This window comes from Mustela erminea, chromosome 17 (assembly GCF_009829155.1).
Source record: "Mustela erminea isolate mMusErm1 chromosome 17, mMusErm1.Pri, whole genome shotgun sequence".
In the NCBI taxonomy this organism is placed as follows: Eukaryota; Metazoa; Chordata; class Mammalia; order Carnivora; family Mustelidae; genus Mustela; species Mustela erminea.
The window spans coordinates 60,876,280-60,889,618 of record NC_045630.1 but is presented as its reverse complement, the minus strand read 5'-3'; the positions used below and the strand labels follow the sequence as shown (position 1 = coordinate 60,889,618).

At 41.4% G+C, this 13,339-nt stretch overlaps 1 protein-coding gene across 6 annotated transcripts in view; it reads right to left on the bottom strand.

The window, feature by feature from the left end:
• Nucleotides 1-13,339, bottom strand: part of MIA3 (MIA SH3 domain ER export factor 3) — an 82,939-nt gene that overhangs the window by 56,892 nt on the left and 12,708 nt on the right. For 3 of the 6 annotated variants that reach the window (XM_032318377.1, XM_032318378.1, XM_032318383.1), the window contains exon 1: nt 413-613. The exons of 2 other annotated variants lie outside the window; for them this stretch is intronic. In XM_032318377.1, the coding sequence (XP_032174268.1) occupies nt 413-545 (133 nt within the window). In that variant the 5' untranslated portion in view covers nt 546-613. Of the gene's footprint in view, nt 1-412; nt 614-13,339 lie in introns of those variants that run through there. One more of the 6 variants, XM_032318384.1, reaches the window with a different exon arrangement.

Here is a 13,339-nt window from a genome sequence, read left to right as displayed (position 1 = left end):
CCCGACTGCACCCACCCAGGTCCCCGCGGCGGGGGCAGGAGAGCGCTCGCTGCAGCGCGGAGAGCCCAGGGCGCGCGGCGCGCACCCCAACTGCTCCGTCTCCCCTCGGGGCCGGGCGGGGAGCGGACGCTGCGAGCCGTCCCTGGGGGAACTAGGGGCCACCGCCACCCCCAAACCCCGCCAGATCAGCGGAGGAAAGGAAACGCCGGCAACAAGTGGGAGGCGCAGCCCCCCGGCCAGGGCCCGCGGGAGCCGAGAGCCGAGGGGACCGCGCGGGGCACCGGCACTCGCCCACCCCCGGCGCCGCGCCCCCGCCCCGCCCGCCCGGCCTGCGCCCCCAGCCGGCTCGCGGGGCTGCCCAGCTCCCGCCCCCGCGCGGCCCCGCCGCCGCCGCCGCCCTCCGGCCACTCACTGCTGCACTCCTCGTCCGCGCACAGTTTGTGCTCCGCGAAGCGCCGGCTCGTGTCCGCGTGCGGCTGGCCCGGCACCCGCCAGGGCGGCCCGAGCAGGAGCAGCCAGAAGAGCAGCCCCGGCGCCGCAGCCATGTTGTGGTCACCGCGGGGGAGCCGGCGGCGCGGAGGCGGCGGCGAGGCCGGGCGGGCGCCGGCGGGCGGGGCCGAGGGCGGAGCGCGGCGGGCGGGGCGCGCGGCGGGGCGGGGCGGGGCGGCGCCGGGGGCCGCGGCGTTCCCGGCGACACGTCAGCACGGCCTCGGCCCGGAGCCGCGGGCGCCGGAGGGTCGTGCGCTCCGACCTCTCTCCCTCGCGCACTTCGGCGCTCGCGGCCCCCGCGGCCGGCGGCCCCGTGTCCCCTCGCTCGCCCGCTCCCTTCGCGCTCGCTTCCGCGCCGCGGCGTTCGTCGCTCACCCCTCTCTGCGACCTTTGAGCCCCCATCCCGCCAGCCCAGTACGGGGTCCTTTTCTGGCTCCTCGCAGCTTCTCATTTCTGGTCCAGCCCGAAGCAGCCACCCCCGCCTCGCCACCTTCACCCCCATTCGTGGTGTGGTGCCCCCTTTTCCGAACTACCAGATCCCTCCCACGAGCTGCCACTGTTAGTCTCTGGCTTCAGGCTCCATCTTCGGGCCCCCTCTAGGATCCCCTTCGACTGGAAGGGGCATGAGTGGAATGGTGGGTTGGCGACGGAAAATGAGCCGGTGGCCGGCTTGGTCTCTTTTTGAGCCTTGGGGGCTAGGGGCTGGCAGTGTGTACCGGAGCTGAGATCTTAAGATTCTTGGGCCTTTTATCCCTAAGGGAAGAAGTAATTTAATTCAAATGTGTTGAGCTTCCACTTGATGCTATTATTTATGCCAGACAGTAGGGTGGGTGGGAAAGACGTGGGTCAAAAAACAAGATACCACGTGCATATCTGGCATCTGCCTTCACCTCAGGTCATGATCCCAGGGTCCTAGGATCCAGTCCCCCATCAGGCGCCCTGCTCAGCAGGGAGCCTGCTTCTCCCTTTCCCTCTACTGCTCTGCCTACTTGTGCTCTGTCAAATAAATAAATAAAATCTTAAAAAAAAAAAAAAGACAAGGTACCTGGCCCTTGACTAAAGAAATCCACAAATTAGTGGAAGCCAACGGACACAAAAACTGCTAAAGAATAAATAGCAAGTAGGGAAAAGCTAATAAATTTAAAGTTGCTTTTACTGAGCTCTTTCTTCATGGAATCTTCACAACAGTAGAGGATGCTCTTACTATCTTCCATATCTGAGATGAGTAAATTGGGGCATTCACACATCTAGTGAGAGATGGAAATCAGATTCAAACCCGGGGAATGTCCTCCCTTTTACTTTTTCACTTATGAGAGAGATCACAAGTAGGCAGAGAGAGGGGAAGCAGGCCCCCTGCTGAGCAGAGGCCCCCCCCATGTGGGGCTCCATCCCCAGACCCTGGGATCATGACCTGAGCCAAAGGCAGAGGCCTAACCCACTGAGCCACCCAGGCGCTCCCTCATCCTCCCTTTTAATCACAACTCTATAAAGCCTCCATCAAGCAACATGAAACTTTTGTACTTTCTGACTAGGGGAAGCAAAATCCTGTTTAAATCCCAGTGTAACCAAATTATCTGTATGTGCAAAGAAGGAAGGAAAGCTCACAAGCCCACACATCAGCCCAGAGAAGAGCAACTGCGATGTTCTGCCGGTGGTTGGAGCACTTTGCATTGGTCAGTCTTTACATATCTCAACAAATGCCATTTTAATACCCATCTTCCAGGTGCTCAAGTTAAAATCTTACTTCCTGGCACCCTTTTTCTCACACCCAAATCCAATCCATCAGACAATCCTGTGCTCTCTTTCTTTTAATGGCTTTATTGGAAGGTAATTGGCATATTACATATAATAAGCTGCATATAATAACTTGCATGTAACAAACTGCACACACTTAAAGCGTACAGTTTGGGGGCGTCTGGGTAACTCAGTCAGTTACAAGTCTGCCTTCAGCTCAGGTCATGCATGATGTTCGGGTCCTGGGATCAAGCCCCACCCCACATTGGGCTCCCTGCTCAGCAAGGAGGCTGCTTCTCCCTCCTCCTCTGCCATTCCCCCTGCTTGTGCTCTCTTTCTTTCTCTCTCTCTCTCTGCCAATAATTAAATAAAATCCTTAACAAAAATTAAAAAACAATAAAGTGTACAGTTTGATACTGTAGACCTGAGTCTGCAGATACTGATACCTGAGACCATCACTATGATTAAGATAATTAACTATATCCATCACTAATAAAAGAGTCCTCATGCTCCTTTGTAATCCTTCCCTCCCCTTTCCTGCCTGTCTCCAAACAATCTTCTGTTGCTATAGACTGATTTATAATTTCTGGTATTTGTTATAAGTGGAGTCGTACAGTATGTCTTCTTTTTTTGTCTGTTTTCACTCAGCATAAGCATCGGAACTACATCCAGAATCTGACCACTCTCACCACCTCCTATGTGAACACTGTATGGCCAGGCCACCATCATCTCTCACCTAGATTACATTAGCTTCTGACTATTCTGCCTTTGCCTCCCAAGGTCTACTGTGTCAACAGCGATCAGAGTGATCATTTCATGACATAAATTTGGTTCTCTCTCTCCTCTGCTCAAAACCTTCCTGCAGCTTTCTACTTCCAAGTAAAATGCATGGACAACACTGTCTTTATGAAGGACTACATTGTCTTATTTGATCTGACCTCGCTAACCCCTTTTACCCCAACTTCCTAACACTCTCGTCTTGCTCAGTCGGTTCTACTCAAACTCACTAAGCCCCACTCTTGCATCAGAGCATTTGTACTTGCAATCCATCAACCTGGAACGGTTCCCCAAACAGTCCACCGGACTAGTTCCCTCACGTTATCAAGTTGTCTGTAGCAAGACCATTTCTTGTTAGAGAGGCCTTTCTTTATCACTCTCCATAAAATAGAGCTCCTTCCATGAATATTGAGTCCACCATCCAGCTTTGATTTTCTTTAGAGTACTTCCACCAGCCTTACATTTATCTATCTGCCTTCCCCCACCCCAAATATAAGTTTGAGGGAAGCAAGGAATTTACTTTGTTCATTCCTATAATATAAATGCCTAGAAAAGTGTCTGGAATGTATGAGGTACTCAACAAAAAAGATTTGTGGGATCAACTCATGATAACTCACATAGTATAAATATTTTATATCATTAACCTACAGGGAGCCTCCATATGTAAATAGCACCAAGAGGAAATATGCTATAAGAACAAGGCATTTTGTGTCTTCCCCTCAGCAGCATCCTCAACACCTGGAACAGAATCTGGAATACATTTATTGTTGATTGAGGGCATATTTATTATAGAGGGAGTGAATTAAATTGCAGTGTATTTTTTTCTTATGTATTACTGGAATAGATAAAGCACATAAAGGTAATTCTAATTTTTCTTATTTCTATCTGGGGTAGAATTAATGACAATTCATTGGTGGAAAAGCCAAAATTACAAAATGATCTAATTCAATATTATTTCACTAATATTTACTTTGACTAATATTCAGATATGCATTTGTATGAAGGGTGAGAGCTCTCAGTTGCTGAAGAACTGCCTACTTAGCTTGTTGATTTTCTGAGATTTTCATTTATCTGCATTCATTATCGTTATTGTTGTTATTATTATTATTGCCTTTAAGAAATATTAAAAAGTTCAGTGGACAGAAAAAAATTCTCAGCTGACCACAATGAGGGTGGTTCTTTCTGCCAGTATATATGTATGTGTGTGTGTGTGTGTGTATAAATGTATACAATGTATGTATGTATATGTATATATATTATATATATAAAATTATAGTGGATGAGTCAGCATTCATCATTAATAGCATTTGAGTATGTGGCCCTGATGCTTAACATAAATTCGAATCCCAGGTATATTATTTGTTAACATCTCAAATGGAATCTTCACTGGGTAAGGTTGAGTAAGACATAAAAATAAATGTGTCTAGTTTGGGGGGGGGTGTAAAAAATAAGACTTGGAGGGTTTTTGTCCTTAAAGAATTGTCAGTCTGGGGGCACCTGGGTGGCTCAGTGGGTTAAGCCGCTGCCTTCGGCTCAGGTCATGATCTCAGAATCCTGGGATCAAGCCCCACATCGGGCTCTCTGCTCTGCGGGGAGCCTGCTTCCTCCTCTCTCTCTGCCTGCCTCTCTGCCTACTTGTGATCTCTGTCTGTCAAATAAATAAATAAAATCTTTAAAAAAAAAAAAAAAAAAAAAAAAAAGAATTGTCAGTCTGCCTGAGAAGGAAAGACAAATGCATTTGAAACAAAGAGGAAACAAAATAATAACATATATAATTGTGAACTCCATGGTGCCTGCCCAGAAGCTTCTAGAAGGTGTAATACTGAAGTTATCAGAAAGAACACAGTCTATTGCCAACAACGAGGCCACTCAAGAGTCCAGAGAATGGTGTAAAATATTTATTGAGGACAATGGCTTCCAGGCGAGATGGAGTAACAGGGGCAAGACTTACCCTCCCATGTTAAACATATGAAAAAATTGGGCAAAATATATGAAACAAGAATTTTTAGATGTTGGACAACAAGCAGTGGTCTCTATGAGAAGTGGAACAAATGAGGGGAGTGCTATGATTGCCTCAGCTTACTCTCTGGATGAATTTTCCAGGCTACAGCCAGAGAAAGGACATGCAAACAGGTGATCTCCTTGAGTTGAGGAGAAAGATTTGAAAGTTTGGGGAGGTCAAGGCAGCTAGGGAAGAGAACAGGTGAAAAGAGAGGTGCATGGGAAAGACAACTGCACAGAGCTCCCGAGAACAGCGCAGGGTTCTGCCAAGTCTTCAACTGAACAATGATAAGCACCTGTGTGCAAAGAACTACCTGAGGCCAGTGAAAGAATCACCAGAGAGGGTAGAAATAAAACTGTTGGGAGGAAAGAACAGTTTGTGCTCCGCCCGCCAGAGAGGAAAATCTATAATAAACAGGGCATCTCGTAGATTGTTCAGCAAAGGGGAAATTGTCAGCTTACAATGAAAAGATACCCTAACAAAGCTTTAAAACAAGCTTTGAAAATATCAATATATTTGGGGCACCTGGGTGGCTCAGTTAAGCATGTGAATCTTGGCTTTGGCTAGGGTCATTATCTCAGGGTTGTGGAATCCAGCCCCACATCACGCTCCACACTCAGCAGGGAGTCTGCTTCTCTCCCTTTCCCTCTCCCACTACCCTGCTCATTTGCACTCTCTCTCATTCTCAAAGAAAGCTTTAAAAAGAAAATATAGAAATACTTCCAAGTAAATTAACTGCATTCAAGAATAAACTTGAAGAACATTTAAGTGCAGAACTGAAAAGGTAAATTCACAATGTCTGGAATTCAATAAAAAATTATAAGTCATTCAAAGAAGCAAGAAAATACAACCTATAATGAAAAGAAAAATCAGTCAACAGAAACTTTACAAATGACACAGATGAAAGAATTATTACACAAGGATTTTAACACAGTTCTATTCTGTATATTAGAGATGCTATAGAAAAGCATGAGCATGCAAAGTAGAGTATATAAAAATGACCCAAATTAAACTTGGTGAACAAAAAGATGGCTGAAATGAAAAATACAATGGATGGAATTAATAACAGATTAGACACTGCATAAGAAAACACAACTGAGCCTGAAGACATGGTAATATAAACTCTCCAAAAAGAAATGGAGAGAAAAGAGACTGAAAGAAATGAATTGGGCACCAATGTGCACACTTCAGTCCAAAAGATGTGTAAATGAGGTCCCAGAAGGAGGTGGGAGACAGAAATATGTTTGAAGAAATAACAAAAGCATTCTAAATTTGCTGAAAACTCACAGATCAAGAAGCTCCACAAACCTCAAGCACAAGAAGCGTCAAGAAAACAACACTAAGACATGTTAAATTGCTTGAAACCAGTGACGATGGAAAAAAAATGAAATTCATTTAGAGAAAACATACTACGTACAGATGAGCAAGGATAAAGTGACAAAAGACTTCTCATTGGAAAATGGAAGCAAAAAACCCCAGCTGTTTGACATATTTAACGTGCTGGTGGAAAAACAACACTCTGGAGTTGTATACCAAGTGAAAGTATTTTTCAAAGATGAGGTGAAGTCTTTCAACACATGATGCTGGGACACCTGGGTATCTTTATGCAAAAGAATGAAATTGAACCACACCTTACACTACAAACAGAAATTAACTCAAAATGGATCATAGACCTGAATGTAAGAGGTAAAACTGTAAAAATCTCAGAGGAAAACATAGGGAGAAATCTTGGGAGTAGGCAATGATTTCTTAGATATGACATCAGAAGCACAGCAACCAAAGAAAAAATAGATAAATTGGACTTTACCAAACTCAAAACTTCTGTTCTTCAAAGAATATGAGGAGGGAGAAGATTGGGGCACCTGGGTGGCTCAGTCACTTAAGTGTCTGCCTTCGGCTCAGGTTATAATCTCAGGATCCTGGGATCAAGCTCTACACCGGGTTCCTTTTGCTCAGTGGGGAGCCTGCTTCTCCCAACTCCCTCTCCCTCTCTGCTCCCTCTGCTCTCTCACTCTCCCTGTCAAATAAATAAATAAAATATTTTTTTAAAAAGAGAGAGAGTGAAAAGATAACCACACAGAAGGGAGGAAAATACTTGCCATTCCTATGTCTGACAAGGGATTTGCACCTAGAAAATATAAAAAACTCTTAAAATTCAATAATAAAAAGACAACCTAATTTTTTAAAAACTCCAGGGCAAACTATTTGAGAGAACTATTTCCAGAGAAAATATACAATGGCCAGGAGGGTAAAAATGTAAGCCACCTTGGAAAACAACCTGGCAATTCCTCAAGAGGTTAAACATAGAGATAACATACAACCAATTAATTCCACTCCTAGAAAAATAACCTTAGAAATAAAAACATATATCCAGGAGCCTGGGTGGCTCAGTCAGTTAAGCATCTCCCTTTGGCTCAGGTCATGATCCCAGAGACCTGGGATTGAGTACCACACTGGGCTCCCTGCTAAGCAGAGAGCCCCTCTCCAGCTCATGCACATGCTCTCTCTCACTCTCTCTCAAATAAATAAATAAAATCTTAAAATATATATATATATACACAAAACTTTATATACAAATATTCACAGCATCATTATTCATAATAGTCTAAGCTATAAACAATACAAATGTCATCAAGTTAATAAATGAATAAATAAAATATGATATATCAATACAACAGCAATAAAAAAGGAATGAAATATTGATATATGCTAAAACAGAAATGTCCCTTGAAAACATTGTGCTGAATGAAAAAGCCAGCTACAAAAGACCATATGTTACATGGCTCCATTTATATGAAATGACCAGAATATTTAAATCTATAGAGACAGAAAGTAGATTATTGGTTGTCTAGGGCTTAAGGAGATAAGCATATTAGAAAAAGACAGATAAAGAGTACAGGATTTCTCTCTGGGGGTGATAAAAATTGTTCTAAAATTGATTGTGGTAATGCGGAATTCTGTGAACATATGAAAAACCACTGAATTATACACTTGAGATGGATGAATTGTTTAGTTATGTGAATTATATGTAACACTATTACAAAAAATTAGATTCCCATCACAAAAAGCAAATTTCTAAATATGCAAAACAAAGCAAAAAGATGTTGGAATACATTTTCAGACACACAAAAGCTAAAAAAATTCATTACTACCATATCTATACTGCAAGAAATGTTGAAACTCTTTAGGCAGAGAGATATTACTGGATGGAAATCTTCATCTAACAAAGGAAGAATATAAAAAGTGTATATATGTGGGCAAATATGAAATATATATCTAAAGTACACACAATAAAATAATATAAAATATTTTTTTCTTATTTAAACAATCTCTTTAAAAGATAATTAACAATGTAAAGCAAAATTAATAACATGTTGGGAGGTTCATAACATATATACAAGTAAAATGTATGACCACAATTGCATGAAAGCAAAAGAGGAGAAATGGAAGCTATGACAGAAGTGATAAAATATCACATGAAGGTATACTGTAATAAGCTAAAGGTGTGTATAAGCTAAAAGTACTATGGAATACAAACAACAACAAAATCACAGAGTTAGAGCTAGTAAGTCAACAGAGGAGATGACACATGCTTAATTAATCCAAAGGGAGACAGAAAAAGAGGAAAGGGGGAACATAGAACAGAAGATAAAAACAGGAAGAAAAATGGTAAGACAACAAAGTTAAATCTAATCATATCATTAATTACATTAAATGTAAATGGTCTAAAATTTCCTTTAAAAGGCATATATTTTCAGATTCAATTTTAAAAAGGCAAAACTGGTAAGCCTGGGTGGCTCAGTTGGTTAAGTGTCTGCTTTCAGCTCAGGTTATGATCCCACGGTCCTGGGATCTAGCTCAATGTCAGGGTCCTTGCTCAGTGGGAAGCCTGCTTCCCCCTCTACCTGTTGTTTCTCCTGCTTGCTCTCTCTCTCTCTGACAAACAAATAAGATATTTTAAAAATAAAAATAAAAAGGAAAAACACAGGGTGTCCAGGTGGCTCAGTTAAGCACCTGACTCTTGATTTTGATTCAGGTCATGATCTCAGGGTTGTGAGATCGAGCCCCCCCAACTGGGCTTCATGTTCAGAGGGGAGTCTGCTTGAAATTCTCTCTCTCTCCCTTGCCCTCTGCCCCTCCCATTCTCGCTAAAAAATAAATAAATCTTCAAAAAAAACTAAAAAGCAAAACTTAACTATATGCTTCCTACAAGAAAACACACTTAAAATAAAAAAGATAAACCAAGCTAACACTAATAATAAGGAAGCTGGAATAGCCATATTAATATCAGACAAGGTAGATTTCTTTTTCTTTTTAAGCTTTTATTGTAATCCCAGTTGGTTAACATACATTGTTATATTGATTTTAGGTGTACAATATAGTAATTCAATAATTCTATACATCACCTGGTGTTTATCACACATGCACTCCTTAATCACCATCGCCTTTTTTTTTGTTTGTTTTTTTGTTTTTTTTAAAGATTTTATTTATTTATTTGACAGAGAGAAATCACAAGTACACTGAGAGGCAGGCAGAGAGAGAGAGAAGGAAGCAGGCTCCCCGCCGAGCAGAGAGCCCGATGCGGGACTCGATCCCAGGACCCTGAGATCATGACCTGAGCCAAAGGCAGTGGCTTAACCCACTGAGCCACCCAGGCGCCCCTCACCATCGCCTTTTAACCCATCCCCCCCAAAACCACCAGTTTGTTCTCTCTAATTAAGACTCAGTTTCTTGATTTCTCTATCTCTTCCTCCCCACTCCTTTAAATAGTCACTTCTCTTCTTCGCCTTTGTTCATTTGTTTTGTTTCCAGAGAAAGTATATTTCACACCCAAAAATGTTTACCAAGGAGAAAAGAAAACATCTCATAATTTTAAGGAAATCAATTCATCAAGAGAATATATCAATTTTAAATGTTTATATACCTAATAAGAAAGCTTCAAAATACAGAAAGCAAAAACAGATGGGAGTACTCCACAAATTCATAATTATAGTTGGAGACTTCAATATCCCTTTCTCGATGATTAATAGAACAAGTAGTTACAAAGTCAATAAGGTTGTAAAAGACTTAAACACTATCAGTTGACTTTATTGATGTATATAGAACACTCCACCCAACAACAGCAGAGTATACATTCTTTTTGACTATGGAACATTTATCATGATCATGGACCATAAAGCAATACATTTTAAAAATTTCAAAACAGGTGAAGTATGTTTTCTTACCACATGGAATTAATTTAGAAATCAGTAACCAAAAAAAAAAATCTAGAACGTCTCCAGATTTTGTAAATTAAGTAACAAACTTTTATTTTTTTAAGACCTTATTTATTTATTTGAGAAAGAGTGCAAGTTGGGGGAGGGAGAGGGACAGGCAGACTCTGCACTGAGTGCAAAACCTGACTTGAGGCTTGATCCCATGATCCTGAGACTATGACATGGGCCCAAATCAAGAGTCAAATATCTAACTAACTGAGCCACCCAGGCACCCCTAAGTAACAAATTTTTAAATAACTCAGGAGTCAAAGAAGAAATCAAATTGGAAATTAAGAAGTATTTCATAGCAAATAAAAGTGAAAACACAACATGTCAAAATTTGTGGGATATCATAAAAGACTTTTAGAGGGTTAGGAAACCAGAAAAGTTTCTAATCAACAACCTCAGCTTCTACCCTAAGAAACTAGAAAAAGAAGAGCAAATTAAAACCCAAGCAGAACAAAGGAAATAATAAAGATAAGCTCAGGGGTTAAAAAAAAAAAAAAAAAAAAAAAAAAAAAAAGAAAAGAAGAGAAAATCAAGGAGACTCAGTAGGAAGAAAAAAGAAAGAGATGTGACACTAATTATCAATACCAGAAATGAGAGAGAAGACATCACTACAGATAGTACAGACATTAAAAGAATATGGAGAGAGGGGCACCTTGGTTAAGTGTCTGCCTTCAGCTCAGAACATGATCCCAGCTCCTGGGATGGAGCTCTACATTGGTATCCCTGCTCTGTGGGGATCTGATGTGCTCTGCTTCTCCCTCTGCCTCTGCCTCTTTCCTTCTCTCGGTCTCTCTTTATAATGAATAAATAAATAAATATCAAGGGAGTATTACAAACAACTTTATGACAGTGAATGATCCAACTAGGATGAAACAGACAAAATCCATTAACCTCAACCCTTACCACATAACATACAAAAATTGACTGGTAATACATCGTAGACCTAAATGTAAAATCTAAAGCTATAAAACTAGAAGAAAACATAGTTCTTCTATGTTTCCACACTTCCTATGTTCTTGACCTTGGGATTGGCAAATTTCTTTTTTTTTTCTTTTAAAGATTTTATTTATTTATTTGAGAGAGAGAGAGAATGAGAAGGGGGAGGGTCAAGGGGAGAAGCAGACTCCCCCTGAGCAGAGAGCCCAAGGCAGGACTTGATCCTGGGACTCCAGGATCATGATCTGAGCCAAAGGCAGTCACTTAACTAACTGAACCACCCAGGTGCCTCTGGTTTGGCAAATTTCTAAATACACACAAAAAACATGAACTCTAAAAGAAAAGAAATCAATGCACTGGACTTCATCAAAACAAAAACTTTTGCTCTCACTTCTATATTCACTATTAATGAAAATGGAAAGGTAAACTGCAGACTAGGAGAAAATTTTGCAAAACACATATCCAAAAGAATTAAGCCTAGAATATATAAATAACTCTTATAACTTACAAATAAGAAGACAAACCAATTTCCAAAAAGGGGGCACAATGTTTAAATACACACTTCACCTTAGAAGATATACACATGGAAAACACGTATATGACAAGATATCCACTATCATTAATCATTAGGAAAATACAAATCAAAACCACAATGAGTACCATTGAATAGCCACTAGAATTACTAAAATAAAGACTAATCATACAAGTGTTGACAAAGATGAGGAAAATTGGATTTCTCCTGACACTGCTGGTAATAATTGGCAGTTGGGGGCAATTTCTTTAAAAATTAAACCACATCTACCATATGAACCCAGTTTTTCCACTCCTGGGTATTTAATCAAGAGAATAAAAGTTATTTCCTCACTAAGACTTGTTCACAAATGTTCATATTAGCTTCATTTGTAATAGTATAATCAAACAAAACAACCAAAAAGCCAGCTGTCCATTGGCAGGTACACAGGTATTGAATTTTGGAATATTGTTCATCAATAACGGGCTATTAGGGTGCCTGGGTGGCTCAGTTGGTTAAGCAGCTCACTCCTGATTTTGGCTCAGGTCAGGGTCTCAAGGTTCCAGAATCCAGCCTGGTGTGGGGCTCCATGCTCAGTGAGGAGTCTGCTTGGGATTCTCCCTCTCCTTTGCCCCTCTCCCCCCACTGGCACACATGCTCTCTAAATAAATAAAATCTTTAAAAAAAATAATAAGGAGCTTTGATACTAGCAATGGCAAGGAGATTCTGAGTGAAATAAACCACACCAAAAAAACACATACTTAAATAGGACAGGAAGACAAGGAACACAAAGAAACTTGAAGATGCTGGCTATGTTCCTTCCCTTGTGGTGATGGTCTCAGGTCTATATGCATATGTCAGAACCCAGAAAGTGAGAAAATTTAAATACTTAAATAGAATTTATTTATTTTGAAATAGCATTTATATCTCAATAAAGTAAAAAAATTATATGGGGAAAAGTAATTGACAGAAAGTAAAGTGTAATTGATAGAAAGAGATGAAATATGTTTATCTTTTTTGTTTGTTTTTTGGATTTAGTGTGTTGCTTTTATTCAATGGTCACACCAGTAGGTGTGATGATAGATACAGGTGTGGGGAAGTAAAGCTGCCTGAACCTGTCAACCCCCTGACCCCAACTCCCCCCCTACCCCCTCCACCCCCCAGCTTGAAGGGGCAAGGTAGTTACAGAGAGACATTCCATCAGATAACTTTTCTCTGGGGTGTTAACTTTTTGGTCCACAAACTGGAAAGGCAGGCTCAGACTGAAATAAATACATTTATTTTGAGTTATGGCCTTTATCGAGCACTATATGGTTATCCTGAAAGGTAACTGGAGAGTCGTAAACCAGGTAAATGCTAGTAAAGGTCTTAAACATGAAAACACTGTGATTGGTTACAATATAGTGAGCCAGAAGAGCAACAAACACATTTTTGTTTTATTCTGTCAGGTTAGCTTTTGCACAGTATCATTTCCTGCTGGACACCCTGAGTTCTCTCTTCCCAGATTTCTTTTTGTGACAAGTGTCATGCATTGTGGACAGCGTCCAGGAGATAGGTCTACTTGTTATACCTGTGCCCAAGGAGGCCCAGTCTCGGCACCTACCCTCAAGGTGCAGGAGGACTCTG